We start from the raw sequence: 20,306 nt of genomic DNA, 5'->3' as shown, positions 1-20,306 counted from the left end.
AAGTTTGATTGGTTTTTCTTTTTTAATCCCCTTCTCCCTCTTAGTTGCTGATTTTCTCCCCTTTGGATATTTAGCCACTGCTGGCCTCCAAATCAGTTTTGGAAAATGACCTCAAATTCCTGTACCTTCTGCTTTGACCTCCCTGCTGTCATTACAAGGGTGGGCCACAATGCCTAACTTTTCTCTTTTTCTCTCTTTTCTTCTGGGAACTGAGGAATGAGTCCAGGGCCTGCTAAGCACACACTACACTACCTCTCTCTGAGTTACAGTCCTTGTTAGTTCTCCTTTTCTTTCTGGGCACTGTATTTACTAGTAGATGAGTATGTTGAATTCTTTCAGAAATGTCTGTTCCTCTCATGTGCTGCTTCTGCAGGAATCAGAAGGTCAGGGCTGCCCTTTTTGCCGATGTGAAATCAAAGGCACTGAGCCCATCGTGGTGGATCCATTTGACCCCAGAGGCAGTGGCAGTCTGCTAAGGCAAGGAGCAGAAGGGGCTCCCTCCCCAAATTATGATGATGATGACGATGAACGAGCTGATGACTCTCTCTTCATGATGAAGGAGTTGGCAGGTGCCAAGGTAAGACTACAATTTGAAGGCATTGGAGATACAGCTTGGTGTTAGATATCTTGGTCAGCATTTCTATTATCGTGATAAAACACTGACCAAAAGCAACTTCGGGAGGAAAGGGTTTATACCTTGTAGTTCATCATCATGGAAGTCAGGGCTACACTTTGAGGCTTTCTTTAAAAACAAGCAAAACCTTTGTTAGAACTGAGGATTAAGGGAAGAGGTACATGAGGATTCTATAAAGACAGTAGTATTTCATTTCTTCACTGAATGGCAGGTGAGGAGTATTTTCTTGTTATTTTGTTCTTTATGACTCTCAGTTTATATAGTAACTTTTAGAAGATTTGCCCCTTCCCCTAAAATCTTACCATAAAGGTATATAAAACGTGAGGTTGCCTGGCTCTTGACACCCTGGCTAGCTGTCATTTGTTGTTGTTGCACGTTTTGTTTCTTTTTCTGAGCTCTACCTTGAACTTAAGCTCTAGGCTCTTGACTGCTACCTCTGGGCCACATCATTGATCTGGGGGGGAGGGAGAGAGATGTATAAAGTGATTTTTTTTTCTCATAACTTCCTATTTTTCCTAAAATAATTATTTCTCTAGTTATCAATTTGTATCTGTCACTACCAAGTAAACCGTGATCTCAAACATCTTCTCAGGAAGCTGCATTAAGAAATAATTGCTAGGGGTTGGGGATTTAGCTCAGTGGTAGAGCACTTGCCTAGCAAGCGCAAGGCCCTGGGTTCGATCGTCAGCTCCAAAAAAGAAAGAAAGAGAGAGAGAGAGAGAGAAAGAAAAGAAAAGAAAAGAATCGCTAAACCCAGCGGTGATAGCACATGCTTTAATCCTAGCACTCAGGAGGCAGAGCCAGGTGGATCTCTGTGAGTTCGAGGCCAGCCTGGGCTACAGAATGAGTTCCAGGAAAGGTGCAAAGCTACACAGAGAAACCTTGTCTCAAAAAAAAAAAAGGAAGGAAGGAAGGAAGGAAGGCCATCAGTAAGCTGCACAGTGCAGTAGATAACGTATAATCCAGTATTATAATACTCGGGAATCACCTGCACTCCCTCCATCTGGTCTGTTCATTCTCTGAATGGACTCCTGTTGTCCTTAGGCCTTTCCTTTCATGGGACATGATTGCCTCTCTTCTGTTCATTTCTCATGCTTTATTTTTTTCATTTTTTGAGGGAAATATGTTCTTAAAATACCTTTCTGGGAGCCTGGAGAGATGGTTCAATGGTTAAGAGCATATGCTATTCTTCTAGAGGACCTAAGATCCCCTGTATCCACATCAGGCCCCTCACAACCACCTGTGTCTCCAGTTCCTGGAGGACCCAACTTCTGTGACCTTGTAGTTACCTGCACTCACATACAAATGGCTACATATAGACACACATATATAATTTAAAATAGTAAAAATAAATCTTAAAAAATAATCTCTGTTAAAAGATGAAAGGGTAACCTTTTGGGGCTTCATATCACAGCATATTTTTATTCAGCACTTAAATTAGGAGTGGTGTTGTACTGGCTAGATTTATGTCAACTTGATACAATCTATAGTGTCATCTGAGAGGAGGAAACATCACCTGAGAAAATGCCTCCATAAGATCAGGCTATGGGCCAGCCTATAAGGCATTTTCTTAATTAGTGACTTATGGAGGAGACCATAGACCATTGTGGGGGAGGCCATCCCTGGGCTGATGGTCCTGGGTTCTATAAGAAAACAGTCTGAGCAAGTCATGGGGAGCAAGCCAGTGAGCAGCATCATTCCATGGCCTCTGCTTCAGCTCCCTCCCTCCACGATCCTGCCCTATTTTTATGTATGTATGTATGTATGTATGTATGTGTGTATGTATGTATGTATGTATGAATGAGCTGAGGATCGAACCCAGGGCCTTGCGCTTGCTAGGCAAACGCTCTACCACTGAGCTAAATCCCCAACCCAGGATCCTGCCCTATTTGAGTTCCTGTCCTAACTTCCTTTGGTGATGAACAGTGAAGTGTAAGTGTAAGCCAAATAAACTCTTTTCTCCCCAAGTTTAGTTTTTTGGTTTTTCGAGACAGGGTTTCTCTGTGTAGTTTTGGTACCTGTCCTGGAACTCGTTCTGTAGACCAGGCTGGCCTCGAACTCACAGAGATCCACCTGGCTCTGCCTCCCAAGTGCTGGGATTAAAGGTGTGTTCCACCACTGCCCAGCAGTGACCTCACTCTTGCCATCTAATCATGGTGTCCTTGCTCTTCCTCACTTTTCTTGCCCTTTATCCACAGTTTTCATGTTTGCCCATCCTTGTTTCTTATCAAAGTGAAGGGTGCCATAGTGCCCAGCTCAAGAAGCTTGCTATTATTGTCAGGTTTCAAGTTAATGAGTAGAACAAAGGAGAAGCAATAGATTTGAAGGTCTTTAGGGGAAATCACCAAGTGTTGGACTAGAAACTGATGGAGTGAGAGTTAGCTTGATGAATAACTTAACATTTTTAGTCCTAATGTTAAACTAAATTTTCAGCTGGTTTTTGAGGCTTCAGTCAGTCTGTCTTTGTCTCTTCAGTGTTTCCTGCATATTTTGGTTGTTTTTAGGAATTTTACTTATTATGCTTTTTTCCTCCAGATCATATAAATCTTTTGTCTTTAAAATTTTTTATTTATTATTGTTATTTGTATGTGTGTTTGTGCATGATTGTCTATGGGGGCCCGTGTGCCATGGCATTCCTATAAAAGTCAGAAGACAACTGTGTTTTGGGTTTGTTTTTTTGTTTTTTGTTTTTTTGTTTTCTTTTAATATTTGTTTATTTTATGTATGAGTTCTCTATCTGCACACATGCCTTTATGCCAGAAGAGGGCATCAGATCCCACTAGAGATGGATGCAAGCCACCAGGTGGTTGCTGGGAATTGGGAGCAGCCAGGTAGTAAGAGGATTGTAGTAATTTTTAAAATTGTAAGGTAGGCTCTGTTTTGTAGCCTGCTATCTGATTGAGAGTGTCCTCTTATGGTGATATAAATATAGTCCAGGATTCCAAAAATATCTGAATTTAAAGGTTTGTGTGATCACATAGTATCTGCTGTGTATAGCTTTAGGATTGAAAGATGCTGTTCCCTAGACAGGAGTAACCTGTGTACATCTCCTTGGTTCTAGGTGGAAAGGCCTTCCTCTCCATTCTCCATGGCCCCACAAGCTTCCCTCCCTCCAGTGCCACCAAGACTTGACCTTCTACAACAGCGAGCATCTGGTCCTGCCAGCACTTCAGTTTTGGGGGCTACTTCCAAGGCAAAGCATTATCCATTTCTGCACTTTGCTGGGCCTTTCTTGTATAAAAATGGTTTTGATTGATTTGTTTCCATCTTGTTTCCATAGGCTGGTTCTGGCTCCCTTCATAAAGACAAACCATTACCAATACCTCCTACACTTCGAGATCTTCCACCACCACCCCCTCCAGACCGGCCTTACTCTGTTGGAGCAGAAACACGACCTCAGAGACGGCCCCTGCCTTGTACCCCAGGCGATTGCCCATCTAGAGACAAACTGCCCCCCCATCCCCTCTAGCCGCCCAGGGGACTCATGGTTGCCTCGACCAATCCCGAAAGTACCAGTAGCTACCCCAAGCCCTAGTGATCCTTGGAATGGAAGAGAACTGACCAATCGGCACTCACTTCCATTCTCATTGCCTTCACAAATGGAACCTAGAGGAGATGTTTCTAGACTTGGAAGCACATTTAGTCTGGATACTTCCATGGTGAGTCTTAAATTTTAAACCATCTAGCCTAGTAGTAGCTGTGGGTAGCATTTTATGGTCAAAAGTGTTTTTCCTTTCTTTTTTTTTGGGGGGGGGGGAGCTGAGGATCGAGCCCAGGGCCTTGTGCTTGCTAGGCAAGCGCTCTACCACTGAACTAAATCCCCAACCCCAAAAGTGTTTTATTGAACTGGGTATGGTGGTAAATACTTTTCATCCCAGCACTTGGGAGGCAGAGGCATTCGGACCTCTGAGTTAAGGACAGCCAGGGCTGTGTAGAGCGACTGTCTGGAGTGGGGAAAAGTGTTTTGTTTTATTGACAGAGTTTTGATCTGTATCCCAGGCTGGCCTCAAATTCTTGATCTTATTGCCTCAGCTTCCTAAGTAGCTGAGATTACAAGTATGCACACTGTGCCTGATTTTGAGTCAAAGTTACTCAATAGGTTTTCTATAGAATTCAAAGATAGCATAATTCCTAACTTATGAGAAGTATATAAACAGAAGCTGAGATGGCTCAGCATAAAGACACTTCCAATCTGAGTTTGATTCCTAGAATGATGTGGAAAGAAGTGAATTTGGAAAGGGGTCTGCTTAAGAAATTCCCAAGGAGCCAGGTGCACACCTGTGATCCAATATTTGGGAAGCAGAGGCAGGTAGATCTTGAGTTCAAGACTAGCCTCATCCACATAATAAGTTCTAGGACCGTGAGGGTTACACAATTAGACTTAGACTGTGTCTCAAATAAAGAAAGGAGAGAAAGACCCACGAGCTGATGCTATGGCTCAGTAGGTAAAGACACTTGTTGGTAAGCCTGATAACTCAGGTGTGATCCCTGGACTCACATAATAAAGGAGGAGAAGAGAGTACTGAAAGTTATCTTGTGGCTTTTATGCACACACATTAAATAAATGGTGTATTATTATTATTATTTTAAAGAAATAAGGGGGCTAGAGAGAGGCTCAGCATATAAGAATACTTGCTGCTCCTGCGGAGGACCTGGGTTCAATTCCCAGAACCCACATGGTCTCCTACAAATTGCTATAATTCCAGTTCCAAGATATCTAATGCCCTTTTCTGACTTCTGAGGGAACAAAGCACACATGTGGTACACATATGTACATAGAGGCAAAACACTCACACATTATTAAAGTCTTCAGGAAAACAATACATACATACCACACACACACTCATGAAAGCATGTTACTTTTTTTTTTTTTTTTTAAATATGTGGAGCTGAGGATCGAACCCAAGGCCTTGCGCTTGCTAGGCAAGTGCTCTACCACTGAGCTAAATCCCCAACCCCAAGCATGTTACTTTTTAAGAGTAAGTTCCAACTATCCTTTTCTTGGGGTTGTGCTACTGTCCAATGAACGCATAGTGAGGGCAATACTGCTAACACCTGACAACACACCTGCATCGTTTAGAGCTCTGCTTTACCTTGGTGCAATTTAAAAAAAAAAAAAAAGATTAAGTTCCAGGACAACCAGGACTGTTACACAGAAACTCTGTCTTGAAACAAAGCAAAAAAGTGTGTGTGTGTGTGTATGGTGTAGTAGTGTAGCTGATGCCAGTGACCAAGTGAGAGTGTTTTACCAGAAGGCAATAAGTTAGGTGGATCCTTTTTTTTGGTTTTTCAAGACAGGGTTTCTCTGTGTAGTTTTGGTGCCTGTCCTGGATCCCACTCTGTAGACCAGGCTGGCCTTGAACTCCCAGAGATCCTCCTGGCTCTGCTTCCCAAGTGCTGGGATTAAAGGCGTGTGCCACCATGGCCTGAAAGGTGGGTCCTTTAGAGTTCATGAAAGGAATTCACAAAGGCTTGGAAACTTGTTAGTAGGTGAAAAGATGTAAGACATGAACTCTCTCATAAACTAATTGATGGTTTGAACCTGGCTAACAGACATCAAATTTGGAATAACCTTTGGTGGGTGAATGGAAAAGGTGGTTGGAAACTAAGGAGGAGATAGAATTGGACGAATACAGCTGAGTACTGTCATGACACTCAGATGACTATTTCTTGATTTCACAGAATAGATGGTAACATTTGAGTGGCACCCAATGGTGGCACTCTGGAGTAGCATCAGTGGAGAATAACATTTGAGTTTCGATATAGACTTAGGCTAGAAGTGATATTTCTGTAGACAACTAATTGTGTTTCATTTCTTTTTAGAGTTAGAATGAATAAAGTATTTCCTAGCTTTCTTCTCTCTGACTCTCCCACTTGAAATTCCTTCAGAATCAGAATCTATAGTGTGATAACCCTTGGGTTTGTGAGGTCTGTGGCTAGGTTAATATTCTTGTGATTTTTTTCCCAGTAGGTTGATAAGAGGAGATACTTAGCTGTAGTTGGGAAAGAGAAATTCTTTTCAGACCTTTTCTTAACTTTGCAGACTATGAATAGCAGTCCAATAGCAGGTCCAGAGAGTGAGCACCCAAAAATCAAGCCTTCCTCATCTGCCAATGCCATTTACTCTCTGGCTGCCAGGTAAGCATATTAAAGCTGTGTTCATTCTGTGCAGTGGGTATTGCTTTCTCATGAGACGAGGCCTCCCTAGGTAGACAATGGTGGCCTCAAACTCAGAATTCTACACTAAGTGTGGTTGGTGTGTGCCTGTGTCCGGCACTGAGAGGCTAAGGCAGTAAGATTGCTGAAGTTTACAGGCTAGCACAGCTCCTTCTCAGAACAGACAAGTGAGGACCTGAGCTAGATTCCCAGCACCCACATAGAGGCTCACAGCCATCTGTAACTTCAGTTCGAGGGGATCCAGTGCCTCTGGCCTCCTTGGGCCCTTGCACTCATATGCACATCCCCATTTGTAGACACTCATAAATATCTCATGTTTTATTATAACTAAAAGTAATAAAAATGATCTTAAACCAAAAGTTAACCTCACAAGTCTCCTGTTCTGGCCCTATGTGTTTTGAAATATTTCTTTCTACATTTGTATAGGTCAGTCTTGCCTTTTTTTTTTTTTTGGTTTTTCGAGACAGGGTTTCTCTGTGTAGTTTTGTGCCTTTCCTGGAACTTACTTGGTAGCCCAGGCTGGCCTCAAACTCACAAAGATGCGCCTGCCTCTGCCTCCCGAGTGCTGGGATTAAAGGCATGCGCCGCCACCACCCAACGAGTCTTGCCATTTTTATTAATCTTTTTAAAGAATCAATTTTAGCTGGGCGGTGGTGGCGGCGCACACTTTTTTTTTTTAATTATTAAGCATTACATATCATGCACATAGTATATAATATGCTGCATTTGCCTTCTAGCAAGAATAGGTGACCATAGCTGAGTAATTGTCTTTCATCAGCCAGGAAAATGCTTCCTTAGTCAATATTCTCCAAGCCCCTGGATTCAGTAGCGATTGACTCCAGAGACACGTCTGTCTCTTTCCATCAAATACCACTGGTAACGAAATCGAGCAACTCTTTTTTCCTTGCCCCCATTGGTGAACTTGTGGATGTACACAGTGGACACCCCAGGAATGACCAAGCACACGCCCATGATGGTGAGGCCTGGGAGAATCTCGAACCACATCTCCTCACCGCTACTCACGCTCCAAACTGCAACCGGCTCCTCCGGTGGTGCACACTTGGTCCCAGCACTCTGGAGGCAAAAGCAGGAGAATCTCTTAGTTTAAGGCCAGCCTGGTCTAGAGTGAGTTCCAGGCCAGCCAGGGCTAGTAAGCAAACAAAAAACAAAATAAAACAACAAACAAGCAAAAATGTGTACTACTTTTATAATCAGGAAAACATTATGTAGATACAGAGAGGCAAATAAATGCAAGTGCTTCTTGTTGATGATTTAGAATATACAAAAAAAAAGTATCGAGGTGAGGTCATGTTTCTTAAAAGGTTGGTATTTTGACTTAGTCTCCTTTCATAAGGTGGGACTGCAGAAGTTTTTGTTTCATTTTAAGTTTTTTGTTTTATGTGGGTATCTGAATATATATGCCTGTGTACTATGTGCAGGCAGTGCCCATGGAGATGTACCCAAAGAGGGAATCAGATCCTCTGAAACTGGAGTCACAGATGGTTGTGAGCTGCTGTATACTTGCTGAGAATAAGACCCCAATCCTCTGGAAGAGCAGCCAGTGCTCTTAACCACTGAGCCACCTCTCCAGCCCCTGAGAAGTTTTAGTGCAGAAAGCTCAGTGAGAATTACATAATATGCGCAGCAATAGCAAGATCCTTGAAGTAGAGGCACAGGGATGTAGCATGTACAAGGTCCTGGGTTTGATCCCTACACTATTGAAGGAAGGAAGGAAGGAAGGAGGGAGGGAGGGAGGGAGGGAAGGAGGGAAGGAAATGATCAAGAGTCAGAAGTTAAGGACCTAATCTAAGATACTAGCGACCAGGTTACTTTTTATCTCTTTATTTTAGATTTTTCTGGTAGGAAATATTGAAGAGAAAAAGAGGTCTTACTTTAGAGTAATGCTTTTGACAAGCTGTGTAGCCTCACTGTCATAGATAGCTTTGTTGGGGATTTGCTGCACATTGCAGCATTCTGTTAGGAAAGCACCTGCTGTTCCTTGTTTTGTGTCTTGAAAAAGACAAGAGTGCTACAGCAGCACTGTAACGAAACTGCTTGTGAGTTAAGGATAACTGGAGCCTCCTGACCATCCCAGTTTAACATTGGGATCAGCTGGAGTCAAGTCTGTGGTTGGTGCATGTTCTCCCAAATACCTGCCATGGTCAGTGGAAAGGATAGTGCCCTAGGTGCTGTTTATTTTGTTTTGTCAAATGGAGTTGTATCAGTTCTAAATCTGTTTCATACTTGAAAGTTTTCCAACCCTTTTGTTTTAATTCTTCCAGGCCTCTTCCTATGCCAAAATTGCCACCTGGGGAGCAGGGGGAAAGTGAAGAGGACACAGAGTATATGACTCCCACATCTAGGCCTGTAGGGGCTCAGAAGCCAGAGTCCAAACGGCCTTTAGAGTCAACCCAGAGTTCACGGTATGCTCACGACAACCCCAGTTGGAGCCAAGTATATTTACTCAGATAATTCCCTTACTGCTTTCCACCTGCTCGCTTTCTTATTGTACATACCGTTATCTAGTCAGAGTGAAAGCAGAAGGAGAAATCCGGACCCTGAAATGTTTACATCTCTAATATCAATAAGAAGTTGTATTGTTTGCACAGTGGCATAGTGACCTCCAGAACATGTACACCTTTAGCTTGTCATGAGTCACTCTCACAGTATTTATTAATGGTACTGGTACAAAAAGAATATGTTTTGAAAGAATTAGGGTCAAGGCAGTTAGAAGCAGGTTAGTCTTCTTAAGTTTGCAAATAACAGTTTTGTTTGTAAAGACCGTTGTGCCTCTTTGTGGTTTAGAGTGTGTGACTGTGACCAGCAGACTGACAGCTGCACGTATGAAGCAATGTATAACATTCAGTCCCAAGCTCTGTCTGTGACGGAGAACAGTGCTTTTGGTGAGTACCTGTCTTCTACTTCAAAATTGATATGCTAGTGTACAGCACCTGTCTGTAATTTTAATACTTGGGAGTCTGAGGCAAAAGGATTGCAAGTTTGAGGCCAGGCTAGCCTACATAACTAAGACCCTGTCTCAAGAATAAAAAGAAAAGAAAACCATAGGGATGCTATGCTCTGTAACATTTGGTTGAGACAGCTTACCCTAAGAGAAAATTATTCTCAGTACTCTTTGGCAAAAAGTCTTTGATTCATGTACAAGATGGGCCCTGCTTTGCTTTACTTCACTTTTAGACACTAGTTCCTAAGTATTTTTCCTCCTCTCAGGGCCTGGAGACATCTGTGTTACATAGCCTGGATCTCAGTACTAGCAGCTCCCTTTACTTCCATTACAATGATGACATTCTTTTGTGTGTGAGTGGTAAATACTCAATTCCCATGATAAACAGTTTATCAAGATGAAAGTGGAAGAAGTCTGCATACATACCCTTTGGCCAATCTCCTCAGGTGAACTGTAGATAGGAAGCTCTAAAAGTAACACTTGTCTGTGGCATCAGCAGCTATTAACCTTAGCAAGAATGACTGTTGACATGCTCAACAAGAGGGCTGGTTTTATTTCCATCCGCAGGGCCTCGAGTGGTATTTTAGTCCACAGTAGACATTTGAGTGACTGGTGAATGAAATGAATAGTTGTACACATGAGTGAATGAATGGATGCCTCTGGGTGAAGTGTGTCAGTAGAGGACAAAGCTTATACTAACTTTCTTCCAGAAGGGAATTTGGCTACAGCCCACACCAGCACTGGCCCTGAGGAATCAGAAAACGAGGATGATGGGTATGATGTGCCTAAGCCGCCTGTGCCGGCTGTATTGGCTCGCCGGACTCTGTCTGACATCTCTAATGCCAGTTCCTCCTTTGGCTGGTTGTCTCTGGATGGGGATCCTACGACAAGTGAGTCTGCAGGCTGCCTTACCTGTCCTGGATTGCTGTCTGGCCTCTAGTTTGTAACTGAAAGTCATGACCTTCTGGTGGCAGTAAGTCAGTGAATGGATGTAGCAGACTGCATTGTATCTAAATGTTGGAAAGCTGGTCCTAGGTCCCACATTAGGAAGTGAAACTCTGTAGGTGGTGTTTAAACCACAACTCCTCCTATAGAGGAGGGCAGGGCTTCTAGCTCTTCTGAGTATGTGTGTAACGGGAATTAGGCTTGATGGAAGCAATGTTCTTTTTTTTTTTCTTTTTTTTTTTTTTTTTCCATAAGCCCTGTCCAACTGGGAAGGAGTGTGCTGCCCTCAAATACATATTTTACGCCCCCCCCCCCCCCATTGGTCTCTGTTATCCAGGACTGCTCTTGCACCTGTGGCCGCCTGGTAGGGAAGCAGCCAGAATAGCTGTCACTTTGGAAATTGAAGACAACTTTCAGAACAGCTGATAGAAAAGATCTAGCATCTAGTTGCCCTTCTAGGTAGGATCCCCACCCAATCTGGCTTATTGCTTCTTTGCAGTTTAGGCTGTATTGTCTCCTTATTTGTAGAAGGAATAATTTAGTTAGTGTGTAAACTTGTTGCTGAGTATAACACACAGCATAGGTGTTATATACTTCTCAGAGTCATAATTACTGTTACAAGAATAGGGGCATAACATATTTAAAAGGTTCTTCACTCTGTGATAAGAGTCTAGATCTAAAACCTAGCTTTTAGGCTGATGATCTAGCTCAGCAGCAGAACACATTACCTACTGTGTATGTAGCCCTGAGTTCAGTCTTAGCAGTACAAATAAATAAAACCCAGACTTGTGCTAGGCATGGTAGCTCACAATTGTAATCTCAGCACTCAGGAGACTAAGCTGTGAGTTCGAGTCCAATCTGGGCTATAGAGTGAGCTCCTGTTTCAAAACAAACAAAAAACAGAACTCCAGCTTTGTGACAGAAGAGCACATTATTAGCACATTGTTATTGTTACTGCCATTAAATTTGGGCTTCCTGAGATTTGCAAATATTTTCTTTTCTTTCTCTTCTAGATTTCAATGAGGGTTCCCAAGTTCCTGAGCGGCCCCCTAAACCATTCCCTCGGAGAATCAACTCTGAACGAAAAGCAAGTAGCTATCAGCAAGGTGGAGGTGCCACTGCTAACCCTGCTGCCATCGTCCCCTCACCACAGCTCTCCAGTGAGATTGAGCGCCTCATGAGTCAGGGCTACTCCTACCAGGACATTCAGAAAGCTTTGGTCATTGCCCACAACAACATTGAGATGGCCAAAAACATCCTCCGGGAATTTGTTTCTATTTCTTCTCCTGCCCATGTAGCTACCTAGCACATCTCTTCCTGCCATGGCTTCAGAGGATCCATGAGCTGGGCTCTTACTCAAGGAGCACCTAGGAAAGCAGTGGCTTCTTTTGGGACATCACAGTGAGGTCCTGCCTTTTCTGTGGGTATTGACACCCATGGTTCCAAGATTTCAAAGCAGTGGAATGAAAATGGAGCAGCTAGTGTGTTTCACTGTTGTATTGGTCTTAAAAGTATGTTTGTAGTCCTTCAGTCCCCATTAGGAGAGAATGGATTTTATTAAATGATAACCCACCCCTGGAACAGTACAGAAAGCAGAAGTGCTGTTCTGTAGCCCTAGTTAAAGACTTAAGACTTTCTTGTTAAGGGTGTGTGTGTGTGTGTCTGTCTGTCTGTGTCCTATGATTATAAGATTATCCTGCTGTGTGTGAATCCAGGCAGGGAGTTAGCACAAGAGCTTCAGGAAGGAATCTCTGAAGGCTCCCATCTACTGTGGTATTGCACCTAGCCCTGCTGGATGTTACAACCTCAACACTCCCCTCTGGCCTAGATTATCATGTGCTTAGCTAAGTCTTATAGTGTTAGAATACCCTCTGTCCTTTCCTCTGGAGACACCTTACTCTGCCCTCTCCTCATTGGTGTTCTGTAGGCTTGCTGTGACCTGAAGCCAAGCAGTTTACAGGATGTTCTTTTATGATGTCTGATGGTGTTGGTTTGTTTGGTAGACTAGGTGGGAAGGAAAGTACTATTCTGTGGTTACAGTTATGATTGTGCTAGCAGCTAACACTGGTCAGTCCAAAGTGCTGTTTCTATAGGAACCTTGAATTTGTTAAAATAAGATGTTTGAATTCTCCTAATTACCTAATGACTGGTTTGAGATAGAGGCCTTCATATACATTCCGTGTCTTCCCCAGGAAATAGTCTGTGGGAGTCTGTTGCCTTGGTGCCAGGTATGTGTTTCTGATGTAGGTCATGAGACTTTCTACCTAACAGGAACAGAAGAACATTTGTTTCCAGGGTAGCTTTCCAGCCCAAATACCATGGAGCTTTTAGGAAGCTTTGGTCACATACTGTTTAGATTTACACAGTAAACCAGTAAGGACTTACCTATTCAGTCTTTCTTGCCAGTGGTTAATTTCAGCTTAGGGATTTCTCCCTTGAACAGGAGGGAGGTTAACCTTTCAGAAATGATTTCTTTCTTTGCCCTCTAAGGAGTAGGGATAACCCTAATTACCTTACAGCATTTGCTAATGAGTGGCGTCTTTCCTTCCTGCATTGGTGCCACCCAGTGACTTGGTTGCTCATGTGCCTAGGGCTTTGGGAATGGTTCTCTTTCTCCTTCCTTGCCCTCTTATTGGGTCCTAGATATAGTCTAATCACTGCATTATCCATAGTATTCACATCATTCATTGAAATCTTTAAGTCAAAGACAATTTGGGACAATGTAGTTTGTGTATTTACAGTTCATCAAGATTTGGAGTCAGTGTAGAGACCTGCTTCTCAGTCCCTGTTATGACCCCTTGGGTTCAGTGAGTTCTCTGACTAGAGTCTTGCTGACTTCCCTGGCAGCATTTACCCTTTCTCCTGTTGCATGCAAGCTGTTTTTCTAATGAATCCACTCTATTCTTTAAGTCCAGACAGAAATGACCCACTAAGATTACACTTTCTTTCCATTCTTAACATTTTTGCAACTAAAACCTTTTGAAGTCTCTTGGTTTCTGAATGCTTCAAGGTCTTCGGGTTTTATCCTCTTGCCTCAGAGCTATTTCTATTCCCAGGGTAGACATTATAGTACTTCATATTGACTTGCCATGGTTACCCAGTGTCTCCTCTGCATAGCAGTGAGTAGGAAACAATAGCTTATCCTCCACTTCAAAAAGCTTGTGTCATCCAATTTTGTGTTTCTTTGAATATTGAAAGCCTAAACCAGGCTTGGTGACATGTGCCTGTAATCTCAGCACTTGGGAGATGGTGGCAAGATGATCAGGAGTTCAGTGCCAGCTCAAAGCTACTCAAACCCATCTCAAAACAAACAACAGGGGTTGAAGAGATGGCCAGGTTGGGTTTCTTGCAGCCATGTGGCAGCTCACAACCATCTGTAACTCCAGATCTAGAGGGATCTGATGCCCTCTTCTGACCTCTGTGGGCACCAGGCATACACATGGTATGCATGCATACATGCAGATAGAACATTCATACACATAAAATTAAATAAATTTTTTAAAAAGTATTTAAAAACAAAACAAAACAAAACAAAAATTTGAAGACCTCAACAGAACTAGGAAAAAGCTACAGGCCCAGTCTGTCTATATTGGAGTGTTTCTTCCCCTGCAGATATTAGTACTATCTGAAGATCTATCAAGAAAACAAATCATTGACTACATACCTTTTGCCTTTTCTGTGTGTCCAAGTCTTCTGTGGAGGGCTAAGGATGTAGCTCAGTTGGTAGAGTGCTTGTCTAGCATTCACAAAGCCATGATTCAATCCCATACTACATCGAACAGATTGTGCTGAGGCATACCTCTACTCTAATCCCTAGCACTCAAGAGGTGGAGATAGAATTAGAAGCTCAAGGCCACTCTTGCCTACATAGCGAGTTTGAAGCTAGCCTGGGCTACATGAAACCCTGCCTCCAAAAGAAAACAAAAACCAAATCTGTGGCAATTACTGCCCATACTGTCTAGGGAAATGACAGTTTTGTGCTGCCCTTTGCTGGACACCCATGTAGCTCTGAAATGGGTGTTGAGTTGGGGTGAGTGGGTGTGTAGTCCAGATGCTGGGCAGACACATCTTTGATTAGCTTGGGTGTTGGTTTATCAGATGTGTATCTGCAGGCATCAAGGTTTGAGACCATTGTGTGTAGGCCTTTCCTTTGCTCTCAGGATATTCTAGGGCCTGGACCTGATATTATTAGGTAGGCTCAGGAAGGTATCATGCCACTCATTTTGAAGATAGTCTCCAAGTTTGAATTTCTTTTTTTCCTTTGAAGGCACCAATAGCCAATTCTTCATTTTCCATTTGTATGGTAAGTTTTCTAATTCTTTGGCTCTTCTGAGTTTACCTACAATCGCCCTTTCATAAAGAAGCTTTATTTTGAGTTTTGCTATTTTTGGCAAACCCATCCCTTTTCCCTGCTCTGTGTTACAGTTAAGAAAACAGCTTTAACATTTTCCTTTTCCTCAACTTCATTAAGCGGTCTTATTCAACGGAGATTATTGCTCTCTCTGTATCTTTGTGGATTGCTTTACATGCCACCTCATTGATGGGTCACTATCTTGCCAGGGCTCCAGGCAAGACTTTTCTAGTCCAGTCCCAGGACTGACTTTTCTAGCTGCCCTCCCACTGTCCTTCTAAAGTGAAAAGTTTTTTAAATGCTTTTTAAAACCTGTGGGTTCTGAAATATACCTCCTAGTTAGCAAACTGGGCAGCTCATGACCTCAGCCTTTGTATGTTAGTATTTATTTCAGCAGTGAGTTGACCCTGGCTGACCATTCTCCTTCACTTATTCTCCTCTTCCTCCTCCCAGCCCCCTCCCCCACTATTTTCTTTCTCTTTCAATTCTCAGACATACCTATCACTGGACCACAGTGTGTGATAGTAGTACTGGCATCCTTCAGCTGTTCTGTGGTTTGTTTTTGTTTTTAAACTGGGGAGGGGATCTGGGATGGATAATATTTAAAATATTTATTTCCTCTGTGGGAAAGAAAATGTGTTTTATGGTCCAAGTAGCAAATTTACAAGTTAGTTTTTGTAATATAACTTGCTTGCAGACCAAACCAGGGATCAGCTGTGTATATCTTTTATGGCACCATTAACAGGATTTAGTCTTTCTGTGATGATCAGCAATGCTGAATGTTCTCCTACCTCACATCACGAGAATCAGAAGGTTGCTGGCCTTCTCAGACTTTCCTTCTTTCTGTTGGCCTTTCTGACTCTGGAATGATCATTCCACTGAATAGAGTATTCTAACCACTGTCCTGACTTTAACATTTGCTAATTTCTGCAAATATTGGAGTGATTGTTATGTGTCAGAAATGTCAGCTATATGTTCTTCCCTGTCACCTCATGGTGAATTACTGGTGTTGGGAAGTTAACCATGGGCTGTCCTTAACACCGTTTGCATTTGACCATATATGTGTGTATTCATAACTCTTTTATGTAGAGTTGCCTTTCATTTTAGAGCTGTCCTGCTTAAAATTGGCCCAAGACTTTTCCTATTAACCCTTGTTGTCTTCCTGTAGCTTTGATAATATTTGGGAGATTCTGTTGTGTATACCTCATGGATTATCCTCTTTTTTGCTACAAATTTCTTAATCTCTTCAGTGGGTTGAGGGTCCACTGAGAGTTGCACAGTGGAGCACTAAATGTTTAAGCCAAGCTTTTGCTGCAATCTGCTTTCCAATCCAGTGCCTTCTTTATCTTTTTACTGAGCTGCTTTTGCCCCCAGTCCTCCTTGTTGGAAAGGTTTTGTTTTTACCCTTCTGGGACCTATCACCATCTCCCTTACGACTTGGAATTTGTTTTTCTTTTCTTCAACAATCCTTGCAGCTAATTCTGTCTTAGGAGAGGTGGAAGGGTTGGAAAGGGTGAGGACCTGATTCTCAGTCTGGTCTTGTAGGAGCTGGTCAGGAACTGAGGCTGGATTCTGTCCACATAAGCCTTCCCAGAGCAGGAAACCTATTATAGGTACCAGAGCCTTACTGCCAACACTATCATCTGGCACTTGAAGCTTCAAAATTCAACAGAAGTGCTCTAGCACTACACAAAGCATCTGGATTCAACTGTGATCTCAGTCACACACACACACACACACACACACACACACAGAGTCATTTAATGCATGGGAGACTTGGAAAACTTAGACATAGCCCCTCCTCCTACTTCACAGCATATTGGTATACGTGACTTCAAAATAGGTGCCCTTGTCCTTGAGTTCACTTGATCTTCTTACAGTGAATGTGCTTCTTCAGAATAGCTCAAGAATTAATTCTTGGAAAGAACAGGAGAAAGTTAAACCTGTCTACTGATTCCATGGGCCAGACCAGGTACCCCAAGGGAGTCTGTGCTGGGCTATATCTCCTGAGGGGATTTGTTCGCCAAGCTAGAACTCATGGAGCAAGCCTATCTTTCAGCTCTTGAAAGGTAGATGTAGAATTAGGAATTTTAGGCCAGCCTCAGATGCATTGCAAGGTGAAGACTAGACTGGACTTTGAGAATGTCTTGCATGTTCATGAGAATAGTTTCTCCTCTTCATTTCCAGCTACAGGGAAAGCAGCAGCACCATTTGGTGCCTGAGTGGAGATGCTCTCTTCAAGTGGCATTTACTGATGGAGTGGCTTCACTGCCAAGGGCCTTTGGTTCTTCTGCTGTAGTTTTCTTTATGTCTGATAGTTTGAAGGTGCAGTCTTTCGTTGTGGCAAAGTCATGGAGGCAGGAACATGAGGTACCTGGTCACATTGTGCCTGCAGTCAAGGAGCAGAAGTCAGTAATACTTAGGTTATATTCTTAAGGCAGAATACACTCAGCGAAAATACTGATTTGAGGGTTCATACCCCCATTGGACCTTACAGGGAGAACAGAGATATTATGGGAGATTGGGAGCTTCCAAGAAGAGATGTGCAAAGGAACTTCCATACTGGAAGCACAGTTGCATAGTTTCTGTTCTACTATTCATCTGAGAAGTTGAAGAAATACCCCCACCCCCCCCCCCCCCACCTTCTGTTGGCTTTTCGAGTACAGGGTTCCTCTGTGTAGCCCTGGCTGTCCTGGGACTCGCTCTGTAGACCAGGCTGGCCTTGAACTCAGAGATCCCCCTGCCTCTGCCTCTGGAGTATTGGGATTAAAGGCGTTCGCCACCACCAGCACCACCACCACCCAGCTGGAAATCCCTATTTTTAACTTACTCAGTCACTATTACCTTTCCTTCTGTTCTCCTTAGAGTCCTGGCACCCAAGATTACTTTCCCCTAGTCTGTTCTTGGGTGGCATTTCGTAGCCTCCATTCAACCTCTGGTCCTCTTCCATACTCCTTAAAGTGCAAATCTAGCTTCCACTGTAGCTACTGCCTTTAGGCTTGGCTCTCTTCTGGTTTTAGTGCTGATTACCTGTTCACTCTCTGGGCTCTTGGTCAGTCTCCTGCATCCCTCTTCTTTGTTTGTCTTTCTGTGAGGGAGCCTGCAGTGATGGCCCTAGCTCTGCTTTCCTAGGCACCATTGAGACATTTGCCAGGATCCAGATATTTTCAGTGTCGAATTGAGCTTGTTCTGTGAGCTCCTTAGACAAGCTACCTGTAGCTTCCTTGTCTGGTTGCTTTTTCTCTAGTCCTGTAATAAGTGTGGTGGTTTTTTGTTTGTTTGGGTTGGTTTTTGTTGTTGTTGTTGTTGTTGGGGTGGGGGTGGGGGGAGTAAAACTATGCTTCTGCTTGCCTGGATCTTTGGAATCCCATCTTAGAGCCTGCCCTGTATTTTAAGGCATATCATACACATACTACCCTGCTTTTAACTTCTAAATATTCAAGTCCTTTGGTATACACAGAAGCAACCCTACTAATCCAAAGATACACATTGAGGCCCGTAGGAAGGGCAAGAGCAGATCATCAGATTTTGCATTTGATGTCTAGTCTAGGCTCCTGAATGAAGGCGAGAAGGGTAGTAGTGCCATGTGCCTTCAGGGTCCCAGGAAATCTGGGCTAGTTGCAAGGCAAAGTACCAGTGTTTCTTGGTTCTAGTAAGTAGCACAAGACTTAAGAGATGGAGAAATAGGGACAGGGAGGGCCCTACACATTGTTTTGTGCCTGATGAAGAGCACCATGGGGAAGGGCCAGCTGCTGACCAACAGCTGCTTGGAGATCTTGGAGCCTCTTCCCTGTTTTAGTGCTTGAGAAAAATGTGGCTGACCACTCCTTGTCTTGTTCAGAGCCCAGGCTGAGTGCCAGCCTCAGATCTACTGACTGGGCAGCTGAACAAATCAGCTAAGAGTTGTGATCACCTGGCCCTGCAGTCCTGATTCAGTCCCACAACTGAATGTGAGATGCAAACTCCAACTTTTCTTCCCTCTAAAACAGAGTGGAGGCCAGAGAAGATTGCTCAATGCATGCTGTGGACAGCCCCTCAGGCTCACACTGCCTCACACTAGGCCCGCAAGTGGGTGTGGGGTGCCTGTGTTGCTCCTTCTCCACTACCTCTCACCCAGTAGTGGCGAGGGTGACCCTTGGCTGTCTTGAAGTGGTAAGAGGATGACAGGTCCTGAGCTCTCTGGGCCTCTCCCCTGCTCTCTGGGCTAGTGAGCCCGCCTGCAATGCACATGAGAGGAGCAGGCCTCTGACCCGCCTCCTCGGCACCCTTAAGTGGGAAGTCTGACCTCTGCTGAGACATGCTGGGCATGACAGCTGTAAGGTACCTCCTACATCTGCTTTCTGGCTGTGGTGACTTGGGATTTTTAACCTTATATATCTTTTTCCTTTATTCAAAACAATTTTTAGCACACTGAAAAAAAAAAAGCCAAATGTTTTGTGCCTTTCTAAGGCAGCGCTGTATCCCAGGCTGCATTTTAAGACTTAATAAGGAAATACCAGAGTCTGAGCTCCTCTACCTTGAGTATCTTTAGCTCTAGAGTCTTGGGGACAAGGATGTCTGGCTGGAGAGGTGGCACCTAGGTGCCTATAGTCTCCTTCCTCTGCCATGAGGCTTCATTGGAAAAAGCAGCATTTCCTGCTGGCCTCACTTGGTTGGTCCCAGGCAGCCGTTAGTGTTCCTCTGCTCTAGATGTCCTGCTCACGAAGCCTGGTTAACAGTGCCCTACCGAGTGGAGCTCAGAGGGACTCTACTGGGAAGGGGAGATGGTTCATTTGTTGTCTTTTCGTTTTGCTGGATCTTGAGCCAGCTTCAACCTCCTGCCTCTCCTCAGACTTGGCTTTCATTTGAAGGCTTCAACCTTAAAGCATTAAGTGGCTGGTACCCTCCAAGGGGTCTGCTTGCACCCAGGGAGGGGCTGTGGGACCCGGAAGCCTTTCACTAATACTGTCATAGGTTTCAACCCTAAGTTTTCTTGCCTCCCTTTCCCTGTTTCTCCCCTGCCTGTAGCTAACAAAGAGTGGGGACAGAAACAGTTCTTTTTAAGGCTTTCCTCATTCAAGATCTTGAAATTCTTGACTTGGGTGGGGTAAGAGAGAACTTGACATTTTCCCCAGAATAGAGTCCCAATTTGTATATCAGTGTTAAGAGAACAAAACACACTTAGGTGAGATTCTCGTGGACTATTTTTTAAATGTCATTAATATAAAAAGATTTCTATTAGCAGTATTTAATCATTC

The 20,306-nt window shown here is 43.5% G+C and overlaps 2 protein-coding genes and 1 non-coding gene across 3 annotated transcripts in view; 2 read left to right on the top strand and 1 right to left on the bottom strand.

The window, feature by feature from the left end:
* The window catches only part of Cbl (Cbl proto-oncogene), a 76,128-nt gene extending 62,189 nt beyond the window's left edge, over nucleotides 1-13,939 (top strand). The window contains 9 exon segments of the mRNA XM_036193537.1: nucleotides 374-577; nucleotides 3,696-3,827; nucleotides 3,915-4,085; nucleotides 4,087-4,293; nucleotides 6,678-6,772; nucleotides 9,094-9,234; nucleotides 9,617-9,714; nucleotides 10,484-10,663; nucleotides 11,732-13,939. Coding sequence (XP_036049430.1) covers nucleotides 374-577; nucleotides 3,696-3,827; nucleotides 3,915-4,085; nucleotides 4,087-4,293; nucleotides 6,678-6,772; nucleotides 9,094-9,234; nucleotides 9,617-9,714; nucleotides 10,484-10,663; nucleotides 11,732-12,024 — 1,521 coding nt within the window. The 3' untranslated portion in view covers nucleotides 12,025-13,939.
* LOC118588149 lies at nucleotides 5,624-5,748 on the top strand. Its single transcript, XR_004945547.1, has one exon. It is a non-coding gene; the product is annotated as a U4atac minor spliceosomal RNA (small nuclear RNA).
* LOC118587513 (NADH dehydrogenase [ubiquinone] 1 alpha subcomplex subunit 1-like) lies at nucleotides 7,503-7,816 on the bottom strand. The gene has a single exon (XM_036193538.1). It carries the CDS (start codon nucleotides 7,814-7,816, stop codon nucleotides 7,634-7,636), a length of 183 nt encoding a protein of 60 aa, XP_036049431.1. The 3' UTR covers nucleotides 7,503-7,633.
* Nucleotides 13,940-20,306: the final 6,367 nt, after the last annotated feature.

This window comes from Onychomys torridus, chromosome 7 (genome assembly GCF_903995425.1).
Source record: "Onychomys torridus chromosome 7, mOncTor1.1, whole genome shotgun sequence".
NCBI lineage: Eukaryota > Metazoa > Chordata > Mammalia > Rodentia > Cricetidae > Onychomys > Onychomys torridus.
The sequence above is the reverse complement of the archived record's forward strand: the minus strand, read 5'-3'. Positions and strand labels throughout refer to the sequence as shown.

Excerpts from the sequence above, each read along its gene's own strand:
- LOC118587513 (XM_036193538.1), bottom strand. The coding sequence starts at position 7,816 with ATGTGGTTCGAGATTCTCCCAGGCCTCACCATCATGGGCGTGTGCTTG.